Genomic DNA, 23,972 nt, shown 5'->3' on the forward strand with positions numbered 1-23,972 from the left:
GAGATGGGGGAGAAAGCAGGGAGAGAGGGAAGAGGGAAGGAAGAAAAGAAAGAAGAGAAATCTCTGTTCTAAGAATCCTTAGTATACCTAAGTGAAGGTATCCACTATAGAAAGGTCATCAACCTGAGCTTCCTTCTTATCCAACATAGATTTCTTCAGCAGTATGCTAACTGTTGCTCTTTTGTTAAGAAATAAATCTCTGTGAAATCATTTGGTGCTGCGCTTTTTCAGGTATCAAAGAAGAAATACAGTTTTACATGTGAATAATACTTATAGTTGTAAGGCCCCAGGTTCAGCCTAAAATCTCTTTTATTCCCTCCGGTTCTCTTTTCAATCGTGATCCTAAGGAACAGAATTTAATTTTTTAAGCACGAGAACTTTCAATATGCATGCGTTACATGATTTTCCATTCCGAGATTCTTCTCTCTTCCCACTCTGATGGCTCCCCTGCTGCCCTGGATGGGAAACACCAGTTACTTCCTTGGGTGGAGACTTAACTTATGTTCATGATTTGATTAAGAAAGTTTCTAATCTATGTCCACATGGGCAAATGTGAGTTTAGGCTACTGCTTTCATAGAAAGAAATCAGCATCTTGTTCAATCATACAACTGCTCTCTGTTTCTAAGTACTCCACCTCAGACTAATTCATCCCTTCCTTCAGAGAAGCAGTTGAGTAAATTCCGATCTTACTGGGTTCTTTAGTTCTAACTCACAGTTAACTTACAGATAACGTTTTTAAAGACAAGCTTCTAAGAGGAACCCAAAATAGGTCACACTTTTTCAGTTTCTCCTCCACAGTGTGCCACGGGAAGGACAGTATCATTAAGAATAGTAACAACAATAGGAAGCCGAGATGGCATACCTGTGCAATAACCAAATTTAATATAAAAAAGAATTGTTCATTGGAATTCACAAGGAAAAATATCCCGAAGCATCCTAAGAGGTGATGCAGAGGTGTGAGAACTGCTTTTACCTGCTGTGTGTGAAGTTTCATTCTTCTGAGATAGGCGATTGGATGATGTTAGGAGTTGACTTGGGTTTGTCTATGTGTGGGTTTTTGCTTCTTTTCCTGTCCTTGAATTTTAGATTTCTTTATACCATATAGCACTAAGCGACAGGGAAATATGGATGTGTTTCTTTAAATGGCCAACTTGGATAATCAAGCAAATTAAAGAACAAATTTTAGTACTCCTCAGGACCACTGCCATCTCTGCACCTGTAACTCAGAAAATGAAAACTCTGGTTATTTATGTTGTACTTTCCACTTCCAGGATATCTAGTGAGTTGACCTGATTTTTATAGCCTTTTTACCCAAGCAGTGAGGATTCTTCCCCCTCACTTCACCTCCCCCTTACCCCAGAACTGAGTGGCTTAAGACGAAATCTGTAACTGGGATGAAGCAGCTGTTGGCTTCATGCCGTCCTTTAACTTGATTATTCTTTGGACACGTTAGGCAAGCATTAGTGATTGATAATGACGCTAATTAACCCCTTTCCTTTCCAAACAGTAAACTGCTGCCAGCAGGATGCTACAAACAATAAATATAAAACACTGCATACATCAATATCTGTTTAAAGTACAACTTCATTTAGACACATTTAACCGTACTGCTTTCAGTTAACAATTCGCTATTTATTCAAGCAGTTCTTCAAAAGCCAAAGGAAGAGATGGGGTTAAAAAAAAAAAGTGGGCCTGTGGCTTTAAGACCACAAAATGCTGTCATACCTGTCAGCTGCAGCAAAGTTAAGCTCTAATGGAAACCATGCGTAATTCTTTTTTTTTAATTTCAGGTCAATACTTTTTTAAAAATTTAATTAATCCAGTTCTGTTCTTAACCTATTTAAACTTAACGCAAGGCTGATGACCACATATAATCTTTTTCTTCGTAGGGGAAAACAGCTCTCCTGCCTGACATGAAATTATTATAAATCTACTTTTGATTGAGAAAGGAATGGGGAGACATTGTTTCATAAAGAGTGGTGAAATTTAGATTTTAAGCAGGATTTGGAAGAAACCAGGGCATATTTGATCTGATTGTGTAGTCTAACATAACCTGAGTTGTAAAGAAATGTACATTAAATTTGGAATTTTGATAAATGAATATTCCTAGCAAGTGAATAAAATGTATTCAATTAACTAAAACCCTGTGCACTTCTGAACTGAAGTGGAATCGACTGTAATTGATTTATTCGAAACCAGAGGTTAAGGACTGAATTAGCTAAGTACAACTGGGTATTTCAAGCCACTGACTTCTCAAATGTCAAATCCCTTCTATTTTAAATATTATTTCAGCTGCGGGGCATTGCAGTCCTGATGGTAGTTCCATCAAGAACTCAAATTATATTAATATTCGATTTTGGGGGAGGAATGGATTAGATTGTAATTTTTAAAGGGTGTGAGAGAATAGAACGGGTAATGAAGGAACACTATGTTTCCATGAAAATTGGGTGTGGTAATTAACATAGCCTAGCAACCAGTCTTATAATTCAACTATGTATCATAATTTGAGTTAATCCAAAGAGAATCACTGATATTAGTATATAAACATATGACCTGTCCAGTAGTCACCATGTGTTTTAGAAAATACACATTGGTCATAACAGAGAAAGCCAAAATCCATACAGCCTTTGGTTAGTCCCATAAAAATTATTGTTAATAATAACCCCTCTAATCCTTCCACCCCTTAAAATATATATCACTTCTTTTAAAGAAGTGGCAATATCATGATCTTCAGAATGTCCAAACTACAGAATAAAAATAACTAATTCTGTGCCTTTGGAAACCATTGTTTCCTATGACCTTGTAATATTCTAACCCACTATTTCCTTTCTGTCTTTCTCAGGATGCAAGGATTATATCGGGTTCAGATTTTCCAACATAACAAGCATCTGTAAATCCAGATATGAATGAATGGTATTTAATAAGATTGTTTTCGTTTTAAAATGAGTATTTATGTGTCGTTGGAGAAACAGCAGCAATGTATGGCTGTTTATGAATGCTATTGTGCCTGAGGTTAGGATCCCCCCACACAATCTGAGATGCAGCCAAGAAAAACAGCCCTGATAGACAATGCTTCACTTCACCTGCTACGATGCTGTGTGCATTTCATTTCTGTCAAGAGTATGTACAGTTAGGGTTCATTCGCCTCATTATTTTGTTACATCTACGTTACAGTTAACCAGTCTCTCTAGGAAATAATAAATAATGGCTTTAAAAAACAATTGCTGCGTTGCGTTCTGAGGATACACTCTCCATTTGATTTTTTTTTTTTTTAACCACCATTGTTATGAATTCTCTGGCTTTGGAAAATAGAATTTAGACTCCACCAACTCTCGTTCGTCTGTCTGCATTGATTTTACACTGCCTTCCATAAGAAGATTAGAAAGCAAAAAGCTGCAAAAATGGACACTGCCTAATGCTTTACTTCCTTAGTTCTTCGGAATGTCAAACCAGATGAAGAAATGTTAAATCTCCTCCAGTGTTTAGTAGATTATACCTATACCTAGACAGTTTTTCTATGACTTTCCTATAAAACTTCCAGTTAACCACCTCTATTTTCTTCTGAAAAATCATCAGAAATCCTCCTCATTTCCAAAGCAAAGACTTTCCAAATCAGTTTACAAAAGCTCTGAATTCGACATTTTTTTATGCACAGGAAGTCCTTCCTTCTGTAATTGCTAAGTCCATAGTCTTATTATTATAAAAGACAGATAGGAGAGGTCCGCAGAGGCCCTCCCACATTCTCTCCACCCCACCTCAGAGAACATTTTATATTTCTAAAAGGTCCTAGGAGGAGCCCTGTGGTGATAGAAAGGGGTAGGTAGGCACTTAGAGGGCAGACACAAACGATTCTGGGAATCAATATCATTTTCTACTCCCCTCTGCTACCACAAGATCTAGTAGAATAGCACAGTAGTGAATTCATCTCTAAATAAAATATTAAAATAAATAGGAGATGATTTGCCTTCTCTCTACCCCATGTACATTTCTGCCACTATTTCTTTCCTCTTCCAAAAACAAAAACAAAAAAACTAGAGCTAGTTTTAGCTCATTTACATGTCTTAGCCACTGAGAAGCCTGAGCAACTGAAGGTTGAAGTGGGTATTTCCTTTGTGCTAATGAACTAACAATTTAAATTTCAGTTATCCTCTGAGGCAGATTCCACAGTAGTTAAGGGGAGGGGGTGTCTTCTGTTCTCCATCTTCCTTGTCATACTTAATGTTTGGTTCTGAAGGTTTTATATTTTGGTTTCCAAAACACAAATGAAAACCTAAAGGATCAACATAAATAAAATAAAACTTTATTTTTAATAATAAAATTAATGTTTCTAGTAAGGAAAAGATAATATGTCATTCCTTTAGCAGTACAAACAATCTTTTATCAAAAGAACACATTGGGTTTTATTGTGTCATTTGTCTGAATATAGACTCAGTGGAATATCTAAATGATACCCTGCTCTGAACTCCAAGTTGAAAGTAAGTTTTTATTATACTTGAGGGAAACAATGGGTTCAGCTGCTTATTGCAAGGAGCAATTGCCAAGGGAGAGTTAAACTCAATTACTGTAACCATACTGAATAAAAAATACTGCCAAGAACAAAAATACGCCTGGGTAAAGACAGCCACTGAATAAAAAAAAATCGACATAAAGCGTATCAAATATTTATTTATCTGGGCAACAAAGGACTATGATACATTGACAGGCATGGAAACTACTGCCAGCACAACTCAATACAATACAACTAGAACTGCTTCCAAAATGGCCAGTGAAAATACAGAATACCAGGTGGTCCCAAGTGTTTGAAGTTCTTTGAACAAAAAGAAAGAGAGAAAAAATCCCTAACCCTTGGTTTAAAGACAATACTCATTTATTGCTCAGTAATGCTTTTAAGGGAGGACAGTGGGATAAAATTAACTTTTTTTTCTCCCCACATTACATAGAAGGGTTATCAAACCACTCAAGTTTAAAAATCTTTCCAAGGTCCAATATCAATTTTTCTTCCAGTTCAATGAAAAGCTAAATGTAATACTAATTGTATATAAAATTTTATTTTACTTGTTTATTTGTTCAGCTGTTTCATTGTCGTCTTTAACATGCTACAACAGGGCTAAATTCATGAATCCCAGAGAAAAAAAAAAGTCCCCCAAACCTTGAATTTCTAAATAAGTACCATGAACCACATGAAGAACTAAGAGGGAAGATTTAAAACCCACTAAACAAGAGGTAAACAAGATCACCAGATAAATAAAAAAAAAAAAGGCTTAAAACAGACTCACCATATTTACAATTCCCATTAAATTACACATAAATAAATATATACAGAGACATGAACACTGATTCCCTTATATAACTGTGAATCGTGTTGCCAGAGAAAGTTCAAGTTGGTCGCTTTACCTTGAAGAGGAAAAACTTCTACAACTGAAGACATGACATGGAACTTCGTGTATTTGTGTTCAAGTTTATTCACAATACTGATAAAAATGTCATTATCCTTTTTGCCTTTTTTTTTTAAATATGGCTACAATCTGAACTGAAGTATGTAAGGGAAGGTGGTGATTCAGTCCCATGAAGCTCACACCATTTTTTTAAAATTTTTACATTCTTTTTTTAGAAAAAAAGTTTTAATTTTTGTTGTTGTTGTTGCTGTTGTTGATTTGTGGGATTTTTTTTTTTTCTTTTTTAAAAAAAAGGTTCACAAACTAGGACAGAACTTTTCTTTGCTGGCATCACGGCCTGTTCTGTTCTCTTAGGCTCCACATGAGGGCAAATGGAAGTTGGTGCTGATGGGGAAAGTTGAGGCAGGGGCCTGAGTCAGCAGGAGCTGCCCTACTGACAGTGGAGAGCAGGCCCCAAGACTCCCAGACTGGAAGATGAAGGCGGTGGCAGCAGCAGCAGTAGCAGCAGCAGTAGCAGCAGTGGGGGTTTGCTGATCCCGGAGCTGTCACCTGCCGGTGATGGTTGGTGGGGGGAATCTGAGTGGGTGGGCAAAGGAGGGAGGGTGCAGAGGGGGCGGAGGGGAGGGGCCTGGTGAGGCATGAAAGGGGGCAGGGCCGGAGGAGAGTCTCACTTTCTGTGTTTCTCCTCTTTGTCACTGCTTTTGGCGCTGTTGTCCGTGTGGCTGTTGGGGTTGTTGCTGAGGTACATTTTGTCCATGGCCTTAAGGGCCTCAGTGAGATAGTTCTGCAGGGCTGTGACCGCGGCGCACACCGCCGGGCTGCCGAAGCCGTGGGAGATGAGGTTGAAGTGGGTCAAGCAGCTCTGGATGCCGGGCTCCAGGATGGGGTTAGGCCGCGAGTTCCCCAGGGGAGATCGGTCCTGAGCCAGCAGGTCGGTGAACTCTTTGCATATCTGTCTACAGCACAAGTGAAGCAGAGAGAGAGAGAGAGAGACATGAGGCTCCCCTGCGGGCAGCACCAGCAGCAAAAAGAACCTCTCTCCCTGCAGTTACCTCTGCCTGGATCCAACAGACACTGACCTGACCCAAGGCCCCAGAGACAGACATGCAGTGGCCACATGCTGGGAGATCCAGTGTTCACTAAAACATCTCTCCTTCCTTAAATCCTTCCACATACGCTGCTTCTCTCTCTTTCTCTCCCTCTCCCTCTCCCTCTCTCCTCCAAGCTACACCACTCTTCTAATCCTCTTCTCTCTCACTACACCAACATCCTAGACACAGGAAAACACTTCACACATGAAAATACAAACAAAGGAGAGTAACAAGGACAAGGAGTCGGAAACACAAGCCTCTCTTCAATAGCCAATAGCTTGCAGCCATCAGCTGTCCTATTGAAAATATTATAGAGATCCTCTTCTCTGATCTTCTAGAGAAACCTCAGTAACAGTCTGTGGGATGAAGTCTCCACTCATTCACCCTCAAATCAATTGGATGTGAACACAAAGGCAAAACTTTTCTTGAGATTATTTAGCTTTTTAAAAAAAGGCATGAAAAACTTGTTACTTGGGGATAATTCAAAGTAGTTTTGGGAAGAAGGAACAGACGTTTTAATTTCCCATTCCAAGTTTTTTCCCACACATCAAAATAAATTAAAATTCTCTAAGGAAATTGTGACTATAGATGTGCTTAGTAAGCTAAAGGAAGAGAAAAAGTTGAAATACAGGCAGATGAGGCCTACACACTGGAAGCTCTGTCTCTGAATCTGGGAAACAAGAACTAGCTCAGGCATTCCTGTGGGGGAGGAGGTTAGGGAGAAGGGAGAATGGGAAGCACTGGCAGGCTGCCTTCTCCAAGACCAGCTGATGTCCCCAGGACAGAAACTGTCCCACCAGAGGCCTCAGCCTCTGCCCTCTGGTTTCATGCCCTCCTGTGACATGGACTTTGATAATTAAGGGCTTCCAAACAAGCCTTTTAATTTCCAGAAAACATATCAAAACAATCATTTTCTTTTCACACACCACCTGGAGAAGCCTATTCAGCCCAGGCACCCATGGGAATATAACTTGGGCCATTTTGAAACCTACTTGACATCCCGCCTGTGGGCTAAAACTTCTAGGCCGTGTGTGTGTGTGTGTGTGTGTGTGTGTGTGTGTGTGTGTGTGTGTGACTTTTGAGGAGGGAAGAAAAAGGAAGGCAAGAAATGGGATAAGGGATTAGGGTTGAAACTAGGACAGCTTCTGGCTTGCACATTTTGCAGGCCACTGCTTAATCCTTGTCCTTGGAGAACATTGACAGAAGACAAAAACTGATCTAGGCAAGCCAGTTACTCCTTTAAGGACTTGATTCTGGTCTTTCTCAAATGACATAGTCACAAATCTGCACTCAGCTTTGACCAAATCCCTACTATCTCCACCCCCACACATATTAATTTTTTTTTTTCCAAATGAGAAGGTAGGGCAGAAGAGAGGGAAAAGACGGAAACACATGAATAATCCTACTTGTATTTCCCCTTTAAAATAGATTATGGTTTATAAAATTGCGTTGTGACATCAATATTTACAACAAAGCTGATTAAAAAACACAAAAGGAAAAGAGGAGAAATGTGAGAGCAAAAACAATTTTGATTTTTGTTTCTCTTCACAATGAGATACAGAGACCCTGAAGAGGTAAACGCCTTACTTTGTAGCCAGGAGCATGTTTTTTCTTGTCACTTGCTCATTGGGATCGGAATGTTGTCGGTTGAGAAATTCAGCTACTGCTTTGGCAGGAAATTCGGTTTCGCACACGTACCCAAAGTCCCTGGCAAGGTGGACAGCTTCTCCTGGCAAGAGGTGAGAGGGAGGCGAGTGCAAGAGAATGAAGAATTGGGATCAAAACTTCTTCCCAACAACCTTATTTTCTTAACTAAGACATTGAAGGAAACATATTTCCAGCATTTTATTTCCCTTTTGTATGATCTGATGGATGTTATCAGGAAAAATGTGCACATATCCTAGAAGGCCAAGATGATTTGAAAATATAAATCCCATCCACTACCCTCCAGTCTCATCCCTCACCACCCTAATAACACTTTTCCAACTTCTCTCTTAAAACGTTTCTTGTATTCCCACCTCACACCTATCAACACATTCATAAATGATATTCATAATTACTCCTTGAGCTTTTCTGCAAGGGAACAGCTAAGGGTTTACATTTTAACTTGATCGCATATAATTATCTGTTCATCCAAACCGATTAACCAAGAGGATTTGAGGGTCACTCCACTGAGTCTGTCTGTGTTGTTGATTTTCGAATCTTTGGTTTTAATTTCCTGAACCAGTTGGTTTTTACTGCAGGGCTTCCTGCCATTAGCTCCAGCTCCGGAAGAACGCATGCGCCAATTAGAGCATCAAAGCCCTCTCCGCAGAGCTTGTTTCCATAAAATGGAGCGGATCACAAACAATAACAGTTCTCCAGAAACTGCCTCCCTGCTACAGGACTCAACCCCCAAACCCATACACACTCTTACACTACTTCCAAAGCCACTAGTGCCATTTTCTTTGCATATAGTTCTTTTGGGATATGGATAGAGGGTTCTCTATGCACTCGTGTTATTTTTAATATAATAAATACAACGCTATTGTAGATGAGTTTCTGGCACTAAACAATTGCTTATTATTTAAGTTATATTTTCATCTTTGACACCATGGTTTAACACCATCTTTAACAAATGATTCATAGGATTCCTCTTTAAAATTTATGGCTTTAAACATTTTTTAGTTATTTACAAAACCAGAACTTGAATTCAACTGTAATATATCTCCTCAAATACAAGATGTAAACACGATAAAATGCCTTCTTTAAATACAAATGGAAGTTTTCAAATGTTCCTGATAATTTAAGTGCTTTTATTCCTATTGGCATAAGACATTTCTAAAGGAACACGGAGGAAAATGCAAGAAAGCTATACTTTTACACCAACACACTCAAACTTAAGCCAATTTATTATCAGAAAAACTTAACAGGAATCTAGAGGAAGCAAGAATGTGAGTGGATTCTGGTGACAACATATCTTGAGCAGGGAGTCAGACAGAGTTAGCTTTTGTTTTGAGGGGTTTGGAAGCATATATGCGTATGTTGTCTGTGTGTGTGTGTGTGTGTGTGTGTATGCATGTATGGGTGCATGCATATGTGTTGAAAACTGCCATGAAAAAGTTTTTACAATGCTTATATATTTTTTTCTTTTCCTATCCAAACAATTCAAAGTTTAAAATTGCTCACTTTTCTTCCTCTCCAGTAGTTAAAGGAGAGATAAGGAAGCATATGTTTGTAAAACAAAAACCTAAAAGGGCATATAACCCTTAGCTTTCAGGACGGTCTTAAATCAGGATGCAGGTCAAAGATTCCCAAATTAATTCAGGAAGTAATGGTCACGCATTTCTCAAACGCAGATGTCAGAATACCTTAAGTGATTTACTGCTGAGCTCTATAAAGGAGACAGGAACTTGGAAATATGCAGTTCTTAAATTTTCACAATCATTTAGGTCAGAATTGGGCTGGAAAGGTAAAATTTTGTGGCAGAAGGGAAGAGGAAAGGAGGACAGAAGTAAATGCAAATCAGTTTTTGACATGCAAGAATTCCATTCATTTCCTGCTTTGTTCTCCGGGGGAAAAAAAAAAAAATGAAAATGCCCAATTGACACAAAATACAATCAAACATCTGGCCACTAAGTATCATCCATTTTCCCAGAAGAAAGTTCCTTCTTGTTGGCAAGTAGACTCGCTTACCCTCCACTAGTGATGTGAGCAGGGTGACGTTGGCAGCTTTACGTCTCCCTGCTGGCAGATTTAATCCTATTTTGTCCAGTTTTTCTCTTAAAGATCTTCCTCCATTTTTAGACTTCGCCCTGTTTCACAATATATGGGAGAAAGAGATTTAGAAAACATTGGGGTTGCTACGCCTCACATTATAGTCATTTTGACAACTTCATAAAATGTGCTTCTAAAAATTAAGAATCATGGCCCCGAGATATTTAAGGGAGGGAAATCTAGGAAAGAATGGTACAGAAAGAGCATAGGAGATAAATACTTATTAAAGTGTAAAGCACCCCCAGTGTTCAGTTATCACTGCATCTATTGTGGCAGGTTGGAAGGTTTTGATTTCTCAACTCTCTAAAGAAGAACCACAAACAAAAACAACTCTCACCTCTAGGGGTTGAGCTATTTTTCAGTTTAACTGATTACTGTACATTTTCCCTGTTGTTACAATCACACAAATCCCAGTAGGGTCTTTAAATTGTCTTTGTAAGATCTGTTAGGTTGTTCAGAGTAACCAAAGTTATCATCACTCCCACATTTCTTGCTCTGGCTTTAGCCCCAATAGGAAATTTGTTTCACCAACTGTTTACATGCCATGTCACCAGCCTAACTGGAAATGTCAAAAGTTGATATCAGCCTTTAAAAATTTCACTGATTTCAGAGACAATGGAAGCAGTTCTAAATAGATGTCTAAATAGACTCCCATAATCAGAAAGTGGTTAAGATAAATTGTTTAAATAAAACAGCAAATTAATTAATTTCAGATTTTATTCCCTACTCAAGCGCTCTTTAATTGTGTGGATTATCTTATACTCCCCTAGGTAAACAGTCTCCAATATTGGGGATGGGGGAAGGGGAGAAAAAGGCAGAGGATGGATTCAGATCTGTGACAGTGAAAGATTACAAAGGGAAAGCAAAATGACTCTGAAGAAGGAAGATTAGAGTAGCTCTTAAAATCTTCCAAAAACAGTTTCGTAGGCTTTGTATGAGATATACCCCATCAGAGCAGAACTAAGAGTCCATAGATAGATAAATGAATAAATGTTAGAAGGATGAAGTGTTTGGTGTACATTATTTAAAAAAAAAAAAAAGGAAAAAATGTGTAAATGTTATCTGGGAAATGTTCAACACAAGACCCACCACTCAAAACTTCACCTAGGAGGAAGAAGCCCTTAGGAGGAAGAAACTCGCCCTGAGGGAAGATGCTTCACCTCGCTTATCCTTATAAAATCTTACCTACTAAATGAATCATTCCGATTTCATGAGGGTGAGATGAGAGTCCCTGGCCACCTATGTAACATGCATTCGCCGGTAGCGACTACACATAATACACTTAAACGTGCCTTGCACGCTGCCTGGCACACACAGCGGCCGCCGTACATCTCAACCATTAACGTGAGTGCCCTGGGCATGGGAATTCGCTGTCTGGCAATGACTGCGGGGTTGTAGCGTGCGGACTCAAGAGAAAACCACTGTTGTGTACTTAAAACCCCCAGGGACGGTGGGTTACTGTCGGAGATCCTACACGTTGGTATGGTAAAGTGAGAAGCCCAAGAAGAAGCTTTCCATGGCCTGCAAGGTGTGCGCGATGAGGATAAAGGTGGCTGGAAAGCGCCCCGCGGCTGCAGCAGCTGGGACTGAGCCCACGGCGGAGAGAGCTGCGCGTGCGCGCAGGAAGGGGCGGGAGGGACCGAAGGACCCCGTGAGCGCGCTGCGGCTGCCGAACCAGGCGCGCCCCAGAACCCCAGAGCGCGCGGGAAAGCGGCGGAGAGCGCAAGCGCATGCTACCTCGCCCCGCCTCCAGCCCCCACCCACCCAGTTTCACGCTCTTCTCCCCGCCCCTTTCTTTTCTCGCGAAGGGAGGGCTGTGGCGCGAGGCCCGTTTGCGTCGCCACCCCAACGCAGGCGCAGTGTTTCCCCTGCCGGCGGGGCGGGGCGGGGCGGGGCGCAGCGGGGCGCGGCGGGCTGCGTCAGGCCTCACCTCCGCAGCACTCCGCCCAGCAGCGAAGCGTTGAGACACTCCGGGGGTGAGAGGCGCCGCTGTACTTCCGCCACCGTGACCTTGTACTTCGAGGTGGAGCTGAGGAGCGAGAGACGACCCGGAACTGAACAGAAGACTTCGTTGGGGTTCACGACGCCACCGAAGAGGTTGTCCTTGTTAATGGGGATGGCGGATACGGCGTTGCTGTTAGACTTGGACAGGGACACGGGGCCTGTGGAGACAGACCAGGAGGCCGCTTGTGGGCGTCGAGGATCCCACCCAAGTCCTGCCAGACCTCGGCTGGGCCGGCGCCCAGGCTTGCGCCACAAACCCCACTTTTCTTCCACCCCTGAAAATTCCATGGCTCTTTACCCATCTCCTTCCCTGTTCCCTGCTCTATTCCGTCCTGGGGATCGAGCCTCTGCCACTCGGCGCGCCTCACCCCACCTCACCCTACCCAACCCTGCCAGCCAGGCCTGTGCGTCTTCCTGGACCCTTTCCTTTCAGCCGCAAAAGTACTGTGTAGAGCTGGTGGTGAAATTGTGACCCTCTCCGCTCTCAGCATCCGAAGGGAGTGGGCCCTAGATGAGGTGCTGGAGCACGGGTTTGGGGTGCAGGGGAGGAAGTTACGTTTGTAAACGGAGAGCAAGCTATGTGTACTTTGAAGTTTTGTGGAGTGAGGGGTTTAGTGTTGGGAAGAAATTGCTTCAAAGACCTATAATTAAAATCAGCCCAGAGTTTAGATGGCTAAATCAGCCTGTAAATGAGCATTTCAGTTAAGGCACCAGTCTGGGAAGTGGTGTATTCTGTTGTTAGACACCACACATGCCCCATCCTTTTGATAAATAGGCCCTTTCCTGTGTTTAGTTTTGAGAGACTCAAGTTTTGGAAATCCATTCCAAGTCCCGTTTTGAATAAACAGGCCTACCATAGAATACTAGCAATGTGTCCTTTTGTTGAGCAAATAGTTAATAGTCCTCCACTTGTGTCTTCAGTGGGAATGTGAGGAGGATATATTACTAATTAAAATTATAAGCTCTTCATTGTTGGACCCACCATAGTTAGAAAAAAATTCAAGACCAGCAGGAAGTGTACTAACGTTACCTTTCTCAACACCAATGTAATTAGATGCATTCACAACCATTTTAGTACAGTATGCATTTGTAATTTAAAATTCCACATGTAGATATATATAATATACATCCATTCGCATCACAGTATTCCTCCCTCTTTAATGGGGATATTCTAGACGTATGGGGAGGTGGGGGTGACGGCTCTAGTTTTGGATAGATCACTTGTGACATTAATAGCTCTGGGGAGGCTAATAGAGACAATAGGAGTTAAACGAACTCTTGAGAGATTACTAATAAAAGAGCCAATTATCATGTCGACTTGGAAAGAGCATCTCTTAAGATTTATCCCTTGCACATCTAATTTGACGTGACAAAGACTTCACAGATGCAAAAATGAAACTTTAAACTAGCTAACAATATACTGATTGGGGTTAGAAATGAGAACAGTTTTATATAGCATCGTCCTCTGGTGGTGCATAGAATCCTGAAATGTAACATTGCCACCATAACAAAAAAAAAGCTGCTGTGAATAGCATTTAGTCCGATAAACTTTATTTCTACTCACTAAATACAATACAGATTACAAATCCATCCAAATTACTTGACACTTTTTGAAACAATTTTTGCTCTGAACAATTAATACTAACAATCCTGACATCTTCAAGATGCTAATTTTAACCAAAAGCCAAATTTTTGTTAACCTAATTCACAAAGTTTAAAACCCTCAAACAGCTAATGAGAAATTAAATTGAAGAACATGGAAGGTTTTTTCCCTCTGGTAAGGAATGCTACATCTTTATCATCTGTCCTTATATACTAATATTAAATTGTTTGCACTCTTTTAGACTGTTACACTTCTTAACACTCGGCCACTCACACAATAGATTAAACTATTAAAACGTTTCAAAATTGAAATACCACTTTCAAATCAGTTCAACTATTACACATTTCATGTGTTTGTCTCGATATCGTTAAACTAAATTAAATGGTCAAATCATGAATCAGAACAAAGCTAGCCTGTTGCCACTACTAACACTGAAAGACGATCATTTAAACATTGCTGTTCTATGCCTATTTGCTAATTCTGAGCTTTTAGGAAAATCCTATTTGAAAAAAATAAATACAGCTCTGCAAGATCTTTTAAATAGCACTATGCCTGTAAGGACATGCTTGGAATGCAGAAGGAAATGGCTTACCTTTCTTAATTACAGTTTGATCTGGGATGTTAATACCCGGGTCTTCTACATGCTGCAACAAAAGGATACACATGGATGTAAATGTATAATCAAAACAAAAGGAAATGAATATTCTGTGCAAGATGGGGGGAAGGGAAGGTGTAGAATCTAAATTCCCCCCATCTAGCGACATTTATATATAAACATCTCCTCTTGGCTTATTGGAATTTGGGGCTTTGCAACTCAAGAGGTTTCACTGCACACCCATGGCCAATTTCTTCTCCCTCAGCAAATAATCCATGTTTGAAAGGTGGAGGTGGGGAATAAAACTTTCCTTGGAAATTAAATCAAGTCTTGGAGCACCTAATCTTTCTCACAATCAGTTCAACCTTTTTAAATGCATCCAGCATTAGTTTGGTGCCTTATCAGCTTCGGACTTCTAGCGATTCCAGTGCTCAGGCAGCAAAAAAACAGAAACACAATAGAAATGACAGAGGCAAGAGTAACAGAGGAGTGTTGGAAATATTAGGTACTGTGATAAATAGCAAATGTATATACACCCCTTCGTATGGAAAAATGAAAAAAAATTTTTAAAAGGACTACTGCCTAAACTGGATATCAGACAGGAATATGAAAATGATTTTAAAAAAAAGAAGAAGAAGAAAAAAGAAACCTTTGAGGTTTTCCTGTTGTCCAGCAGCACATTGCTGGTGTGGGATTTTTTTTTCTTTTTTCTTTCTTTTTTACAGACGAATGGATATACATGTGTGCCAGAGTTAAAACGTGATTAGAAAGTAAAACGAAATCATGTTTTCTAATGCAGAAACTGACAGGCAATATAATGTCTGGCTGTGTTTACAAATTAGCACCAGGGCTGCTGAGATAGAAGATTTCGCAATTGTTACCAAACACAGGCATTGCCATTTAAAAAACTATTACTTCCTTCTCTAGTCTTTGTCCAACAATAATACTGATTCGAACCTTTTCCATTCTGTCTTGGATTTATGCTCCTGTTAATTGTGCCTGATCGCAATGATTCCGGGTGGATGGTACTAAGTTGCTTTATTACAGGTTTTATTATACTCAATGCTCTCATTTGTAACTTGCCTAAAGTGCTTCTGGATTTAAGTATAATTAAATTGAGAAATGTTCAGAAATGACTACTGCTGCAGTTCTTGTGTTTTAACTATATGGGGAAATATGATCCCTTTATGCATGCACCCTAAACCCATAAAGTAAATGTAGTGTGGCATAATACTTTTATTTGTGTTATTTCTAGACCTTGTCCATACAGGGAAGACTGTTAAGTTTAAAACCCCACTGAGATATTAATGATTAAATAATTTTCACCATCGATTTGATTTTCTTAAATATTTAGCAGTCATTCTTATTAAAGGTTAACTATTGCAGCAATAGGAAAATTGAAAACAACCCTTTTCGTGACCCAAATTCCTTTGAAAGATTTTTTTTCTTAAAAGGTGGAGGAGGGAGGGGGAAGAGCAGCAACTGGGTTTCCTTGTTTTTATTTGATCATTTGGTTAATTTTTCCTACTGACCAATTTCACCACAAAGAGTGACTATACAGGTGTTAAGAATTCACACCAGCCACTTTGGAATTTTTGCAAAGTAGAGCGATTCTAATTCACAGTAGTTCCCAAAGCTTGCCATGTTATTTTGCAATTCAAATATTTCTAAAGAGGAGGCTAGGAAAAGGATTCACAGACTCTGAGAAGGGGAACTAAAAGGATCACAACTTCCAGGTTTGTTTTTTAATTGCTCTTTTTCTCAACTATTGCTCCTCTCATTTTTCTTCCCAAGAAATGCACTATTTAATAGCGATTTCTAAAAACATGTTTGAACACACGCACATAACAATGCTTACTAAAACCCACATTGGATCAAATGCCTGCTTTCCTGGTTTCCATGAAAGGGTACTAAACATAACCAACAAATTTCAGTGATTAACTGGGCTAAATGAGAGATGTAATAAATTTTCTATTTTCCTATGAAACTTAAATAATGTTTTAAATTCACCATGCAAGCAGGTAAGTTCATCTGACCATTTTCTTTGCAATCTAATGCAGTAATCATTAAACTGTCAACGGACATATTGCTGCAATATTTGATGCAGTAATTTGAAATAGCATTTTAGCAAAAATCACATCCAGATACATTTCCTCTCCAAAGAAAAGCAGCATTAACAGAGCCTTTACAGCTTTAATAAAATTATTGGCTTGTTCTAATTCCATTTCAAGAAGGTTGTGAGGAAACCATAAATATGTAGAATTGAAGCAAAGATGCTGGTTTAAATTTAATTTCAGAAAGTATTTTCAAATTATCAATAGCCTGGTTTACATTGTAAATGGTAAATGCGCTAATCCCATGCTTATTAAGAAATCATTTTAAACTGCATTTATTGATAACTGAATTAGAACTCAAATAATGTATTGCCCAATAGTCTCAAAACATTTAATTTAATATGAGGTGTAGCAGGTTCTGATAGGCGTTGGGATCCTAGCTAATGATTTATGAGGTCAGCACTTAGCACCCCTAGGAAGAGAAGAAGGCTGCATTTTAATGTCTCTCTGCCCAGATTTGCTACTTAACTATTCTTTAATCAGGGGAGGGTATACATATAACTTTTAGATATCACTAGTGCTTATAAAATCCGGTAAGATAATTTTATTAGTATATCTTTAACACTTTCTTTTAAATTGCGAGGACATTTAATGAGCTTTTGCAGTTGAATTTAACATCTTTTCCAGGACAGGGAGAAATCCCCATGCCAGACTCAGCGGGAGAATTAGATCCTCTCCCAATCGAAACAGTTTACTGTCTTGGAGAGGGGACGATATTGTTAATGGTGACATTCATCTGATCTTTTTGTGCTGGAAATGGTAATGCAGGCATTGTTTGAAGGAGCTCCAGGAACCACTGTTCTAGGGGCAGAACTCAACTTCTTTTTAATTCGGTTGTCTATGTTGGGTCTTCAAAGTGCCCGCCCAAAAAATAAAATGGAAATTTGAAAAGTAAACAGCACTGAGGGAAACCCGGGGCCACCAGCTGTATATTCCCGGTATCTTCTCTGGGGGTGGGTGGGTAGGGGCTTCACTCCCTCTCTCACCCGTCTGCGCAGCCTCTTACCGGGACGTCCTCGATGGCATGAGGTAAGGAGTGTATTGGGAGGTCTCCGAGTCCCGAGCCAAGCCCGTGTGGGCCGTGCAGGAGGTCCTCGTGTCGCCGATAGTCTCTTCGAGGATCCAGGCCCGACAGCTGGTGGGGAAGCCCCCGGTGCGTGTGCAGGAGCCCAGACTCCTGGCTCTGCCTCTGGCCGGGCCAGCCTGGGTGCTGCGGCTGCGGCTGGGCGTGCAAGGGGTTCAGGCTGTAGGGGTCGTTGACGTGGGAGTAAGGATCTTGCGACTGGGGGTAGATAGGCTGGTAGGGTGGGGGGAAGTAAGGGGGCTGGAAGTCGGCATTGGGGGTGTGGGACAGCGGCGGGGCGCTCGTGTAGGGAGATTGACCTACAGTGCCCAGCTGGGGCAACCGTGCCGTCCCGTTGCTGGTGCCGTCGTGACGGTCCTAGAAGAGAGCAAGAGGAAGGGGAAACAACAAGTCAGACGTTGAGTTAGAACTCTCCATACTAAATCCACCCGCAGGACTGAGTGGGACACTGCCCTTTCCTGTCTGCAGGCCGCAGAAAGAAATGAACTCTAAATTGTTCATTTCGGAAAATACCCCAGAAGTGAAAAGAGCTCTCCCCAAAACGCAGAGAATTAGACTGTGTAAATGTGGGGACATAAGAAACTCTCCTTAGCCTTTTCTTTCAAAGGGGGAAAAGACAGAAAAGGCCTCCCGATATACAGCCTGTTAAGCTGCAGCGTGAAACCTCTTTTAAGCAAAATTAAAATTCCTACTAAATATTAAACAGTAGAAGCGGCCTTTTCTTTTCCTCGGGATTCGAACCTGCCTGCCAGTGCGTTATTGTTTACCCTGTTCCATTTATTTGGAGGGGGAAAAAAATCATACATGCTCAAAGACTATTGGCATTTCATGACTATTTAAATAGAAACATATTTCGTAGAGGGGCTGTAACGAAAGCACACGTTCAAATTACCAGCTTAAAGAAGGTTTTAACTGCAGGTTGGGGGTCTGTCTTTTCCGCTTCCTTAGGAGTCTTTTTCTCCACAGGGTCGATTTATGATATGGATGGGGAAAAGGGGACTTCAAGTCAAGGTTTAAAATAGAAAGAGTCGGCCTTATTTGGTTTAAAAGAGAGGGAGTGCACCCTGGAACGGAGGCCCCCGCCCCTTACACCCCAGCCCCAAAGGGCAGAAGAAACGCCTGACTTTATGTTCCTCTATTGCAATTCGCTTGCAAAACAAGCGAACAGAGTTGGTTACAGGAAACGCGAACCCTTGGAGATTTAGCCTGGGCCGGTAGAGTAGGGGACACGCCGGGTTGCGTTTTTCCTGCAAACGGATTAAGCATCAAATGTTGAGCATATCTTGGGAACAAGTGAAGACGCTAGGAAATAAAGATGAACGTGGCGAGAAACACGCCTGGCAAGTAGCGGTGAGGTAGGTCTGCGTGCGGGAGAGGTCGAGCGGGGACGCGGGGTAAAGCATTCTATTTAAATGGAAAAGAGAGAGAAAAGGAAAGAGAGAAATGCAATGGAAAGGGATACCCTGTTGGAAACCTGGGCGTGAAACCCGAGGTCTCCGGCAGCTCCGCAGCACCAGGTTTCCAGAATAGAATTCCTAAGGAAACAGGGATGGGGGTGGGGATGGGACTCACCATAGCTGAAAAACTGTGAACTAACATCTGCGAAGAGTCTGGGGTAACGAGTCAGGGTGGAAAAAAAAAAAAAAAAAAAAAGCAAGCCTGGAGAGCCCGGCTGCCCCGCCGCCCGAGTACGCCCCACACAAAAGGCGCCGGGAGCCTAGCGCCACCCAGGACTCCAGTCACCGCGCCGACGCTCCCCCGAGCGCTGGAGCCCGGCTCTGGTCCATCCGAACTTGAACCACCGATTCTAGAGGCGCCTTCAGTTGGTCGAACCCACGGTCTCTATCCTGCCGTGATCGGTTATGATTCAAAGTTCCTTAGAAAATGAAAAGCCCCAAAAAAGGAAAAAGAAAAAGTGTGTGTGTGTCTCTGTGTGTGTGCGTGTTCCTTAATCCGTGTCTCCCCCTCTTTTCTTAGCGGCGGCTTCGCTTGAGCTTCTAATAACCGCGCTGGGCAGCGTTCCTGGAGCCTCCTAATAGCAGATATTCATGACTATTAATATTACACGAATACTTAATAAGGGAAGAATGCCTGGAAATCGAGCGTGAAGCGGAGAGGCAACTCGCGCCGGAGCCGGCTCTCAATGCAGTCCATTGACGGGAGCCTCAGTGTAGCAAATCGGAGGTGGGGAGCGGGAGCGCGAGAGACAAAAAGCCGGCGAGAGAGGGAGCGGGCGAGCGCGCGGGGGGCCGCCGCGCGGCGTCTGGCGAATCACAGGGAAGGGGCAACATTTTAAAAGGTTGCAGGGCATGCAAAAGTGAAAGAGAAAGAGGGAGCGAGGGAAACGGAGGGAGAGAGCGCAGAGAGGGAGAATGTGTCTGCTTGCGTGTGTGAGAAAGAAAGTGTGGGCGAGGGAGAGGAACCCGGGGTGGGAAGAGGGGAGGGAGGGAGGGAAGGAGGGAGAACCCGAGAGGAGGGAGGAAAAGAGGGAGGGAGGGAGGAGGGGGCCAAGGAGGAGCGCACGGAGGGGGGAGGCCGCGGGGGAGGAGGAGGGGGAAAGGAAGCGAGAGAGGACAATCGGACCTAAAAGGCTGGGGCAGACCTCGGGATACCGTAGGGGCCGTGCGTTGCGGACAGGAGCTGCCAGGGACCGAGTCCAGGCGTTCATCGGGCTCTCGGCACCGGAGGTGCTTCCCCGCCCTCTCCGGCCGCGGGCTCCTCCACTCCTCAGCCGGGCCTGAGACCTGGGATTCGGCTGCCCGCTGCCTCTCCGGTCCTCCATGGCCCGGCGCCCCGCTCCAGACGGGCCCTCGCCACCGCCTCCGCGCGAGCTTCCCTCGGACACCCGGGGCTGTGAGCTCTGCAGCAGTTGCCGCCCCGCCCTCGGCTCTCCAGGGCAGGGGCTAGGAGACGGGAGCCGGGACGCGGCCCGCTGAGCGCAGAGACGCGAGGCGGCCCAGCCCGGGCGCCGTTGGCACGGGCTCCCAGCTCCCGGCTCAAACCCGTCCGACTGGCTGGGCCACTCCCGCCCGACGCCCCCCCGGATGACACGGCTCGCTCTCTCCCAGCGCGGCAAGGCTGCCAGTCTGCCCGTCGGGTTGTCAGAACAAGCGGCACCTCGCCTCCTGCGTGTCCCTGCAGAGCCCCGACATAATTAGACAGCCCCAAGCCGGCTCGGAAACCCGAAATCCCTGCCCCGGCACTCTCCCACCGCAGTCAAAGTTGATGAAGCAGCCTTCATTCACTCTATTCTCTTACTCGTCTTGTTTCTGACCTTTGCTTTTTTCTTTCTTTTTTCTTTTTTGCTTCACACACACACACATTCACACGCGCGCCCACAGAGTCCCTCTCTCGAGGTCCGAGGTCACCGCCTCCCACCTACGTTCGATAGGTACCTAGCGCCGCGCGGAAGTTCGGGCTCGGCTCTCGGAACTGGGTTTCGGCCTCCGGGAAAGTGAATGCCTGAGCCTCCGGCCGCAGCACAGACCGGGGCAATAAACCCTGGCAGACTTAGGGACTGAGTTTCACCTCGACTAGCTCGCAAAGGGCCCCCCGCCCTGAAAACAAAGCAGCCGGTCTGACGTGGTGTGTTTGCGCGGCGCACCGCACACGACAGGAGCCCCCAGAGAAGCGCTTTACCCCGCGGGATGTCACCCCATACTCCATAGGGAGAGGACGAAAAGGGAGGGCCCGGGAAAGATTTAAAATACAGGAAGAATTGGGGAGGCAACAGTGACACACGTTCACATAAACCCAGGTTCTGATTTTAAGTGAAGACAAAACCTCTGCCACTGCGCCCTCACAGACTTCCATGCCTGACATTCTCAGCTCCAAATGACAAAAAGAAAGAAAAGAAAAAAAGCAAAAGCTAGGACTGCCATCTATTTAGTTAGGTAATCTCCAACCATGGACCTCCTCCACCTTCCCCTCCCGTGACTCATTTCAGCGGGGTTTGTGAGGGAGATTGGGGCAGCGGCCACCAGGCCAGGTCCCAGTGCCTCCCGCGGGCGGACGTGTGATGCTGGGGCTTCCCCGGCTGCCCCAAGAAGCCGAGTTCTGGGGACTCTGGGTTTTCAAATGGGCTCCCTTGCGGCGCGCTCTATCGGCCGGGCGGCTCCCGGCACCGGTGGTCGCGTGCAGCCCTGCCAGGATTCCCACGGTCACACAGTCAAGTGTCAGGCGGCTGCAGGGGCAAATGCTTGGAAACCTGGCAGCCAGCAGGCTCTGCGTGGTGCAGTCCTCCACCCCCACCGCAGAGATGCGCCGACCAAGCTGCTTAGAGAGAGAAGCGGCTTAGAACTTCTTGAATAACATAGAGTACCTGGAGCGGGCCCGGTAGCGATTTGGGAGATGAGTGCTCTCAGACTGAACCCGCTAACTGGGAGATGCAACCAAGCTCAGAGCCAAGTTTGCGGACCCCTTCTCCAAATAGAAATGAGCCTTTTAAGGATGGGGGGGAGGGGCGGGGAGGTCGATAGGAAGTAAGGATAAATAAATAAATAAATAAATAAATAAATAAATAAATAAATAAAAGAAGGAATATTACGATTCGGAGAGGAAGTTAAAGAGAGAAAGGGGTTTTTTCTTTCCTTTCTCTTCCTGATGACTTGGGCGCTCAGAGTCTCGCTGGTGAGACACGCAGAGTGCACAGGCGCGTGCCCAATTGCCAGCAATTGCTTCAAAAACCCATGCTTGTCTCTTCCCTCTACTCTTAGGCACAGCCAATATTGGTCAGGAAAAAAAAGGGAGGAAAGTGAGACACAGAGTTCGAAGGAGGGAAATGAAAAAGGGAGAGTCCACGTCCTCCCTCTCCAGCCTCTCCCCTGCGTTCATCCGGCAAATCCGAGAGGCGGGCGCTGCGCTGGGGAAAGTTTGTCCCACCCGCGTTTCTCAGCTGGCTGCGAGCAGAGGAGGTGCGAGAAGGTAGAGGTCTGAGCCTGAGGCCGCAAGAATAACTGAGCCAGCGCCGCGCTTACCTCGCAGTCCTCGTACTTGATATTATCCGTCAGTTTCCAAAGCATTTTCATGGATCGGCGTGAACGGATTTGCCCCCTCTCCGCCTTGCACCCAAGTGGAGCTACTCTCTGGGTAAGCGCAAAGTGCCGGCTGCGACGGTGAGCGGAGGAGGAGGAGGGAGAGGAGGAGGAGGAGGGCAAAAAGGAGGAGGAGGAGGGTGAGGAGGAGGCGAGAAGGAAAAGAGCTCCCGTGTGCGCTCGGAGATCTCCCTCTAATGGTAGAAACTTTTCCCTTTTTCCAGCTCTTTACCAACCGCCTAATCGCCTCATTAGCATATCAACAATAGTCCAATTACTCGCCAGCATCACAATCTGCCGCCGGCCGCTCCGACCCAGGTATAAAGGCCTCTCCGTGCTGCGAACTTGCTCCTAGAGCGCGCGCCTGCCTGAGAGCCGAGTGAAATCTTCCCTGAGTCCCGCCTCACGCCCCCTCCCCCATTTCTCCCCACTCCCCTTCCTCTCCGTCCCCTCGCCGGAGAGATGCCCTGAGCAAAGGCCGGACACTGCTCAGGGGCCGAGCAGCCGCGCCTGGGGCCTGGCGCTCAGCACCTATCCCCCACCCCTGCTGCCACTAACGGCGCCGTCCTTTCGGCCCTGTACAATTTTATTGAAATTATTATCCCTTTCGCAATTAAATACAACCACCAAACCAAGACCGGCGAAGTCACTCCAGGATTTTTGCCCAACGAGAGATCGCCTCTGCTCGGGGGAGCCACCACTTCAGGCCGCAGAGACTTGGGAGTTTTATTGGCTTTGGGCTTCCCCCCAGGTTGGAGATTTTGCCAAAAGGCTCCAGTCGCTCGGTCGGGGCTGTGATTCTTTAATTGCCGCGTGTAAAGTAAAAAATTGTACCCTGAAAAGGTTACTTAACAGCCCCAGGGGTTAAATGATTTTCCTCTCGTTCGTATGAAGCTAGGGCCGAGTGATAAATCAATGTGGTGTTTGGGCTAAGGGTTTCCTAGGTGCGATGACAAGAATACAGAACTCCTATGGAGGCTCACAGTCGCTCCTGGAGTTGAGCCGAAATACCGACATGTGTGCTCCGTGTCATGCAAGCATCAAAATAAATCGCTGGGAACCAACTCTTCACTGTGCTAATCTGCTCCAGTTTTCCCAAGATCCCCCTTTTTAATTAAAGCAGGGAGAGTTCCTTCATGATTTGGTGATGTTACTAACGCGGGCACGCTCGCGGCGCAGTGCTCGGTTGACGCGGAACCCCAAGGCCCGGCAGCCACCCTCTCATCTAAGTTGGCCAGTCTACATTCTCCCGTTCTACAGAGGGGCCTGCTGGCCCCATCGGTTTTTTTTTTTTT

The 23,972-nt window shown here is 44.2% G+C and overlaps 1 protein-coding gene across 2 annotated transcripts in view; it reads right to left on the reverse strand.

The window, feature by feature from the left end:
* Nucleotides 1-4,646: 4,646 nt before the first annotated feature.
* Nucleotides 4,647-23,972, reverse strand: part of TFAP2A (transcription factor AP-2 alpha) — a 22,737-nt gene continuing 3,411 nt past the window's right edge. The window contains exons 1-7 of one of the 2 annotated variants that reach the window (XM_011373224.2): nt 19,217-20,056; nt 17,567-18,001; nt 14,444-14,495; nt 12,175-12,406; nt 10,164-10,282; nt 8,076-8,217; nt 4,647-6,353 (exon numbers count right to left, since the gene is read on the reverse strand). In XM_011373224.2, the coding sequence (XP_011371526.1) occupies nt 6,065-6,353; nt 8,076-8,217; nt 10,164-10,282; nt 12,175-12,406; nt 14,444-14,495; nt 17,567-18,001; nt 19,217-19,243 (1,296 nt within the window). In that variant the 5' untranslated portion in view covers nt 19,244-20,056 and the 3' untranslated portion in view covers nt 4,647-6,064. Of the gene's footprint in view, nt 6,354-8,075; nt 8,218-10,163; nt 10,283-12,174; nt 12,407-14,443; nt 14,496-17,566; nt 18,002-19,216; nt 20,057-23,972 lie in introns of those variants that run through there. The other variant, XM_011373223.2, reaches the window with a different exon arrangement.

Source organism: Pteropus vampyrus, unplaced genomic scaffold (genome assembly GCF_000151845.1).
Source record: "Pteropus vampyrus isolate Shadow unplaced genomic scaffold, Pvam_2.0 Scaffold221, whole genome shotgun sequence".
NCBI lineage: Eukaryota > Metazoa > Chordata > Mammalia > Chiroptera > Pteropodidae > Pteropus > Pteropus vampyrus.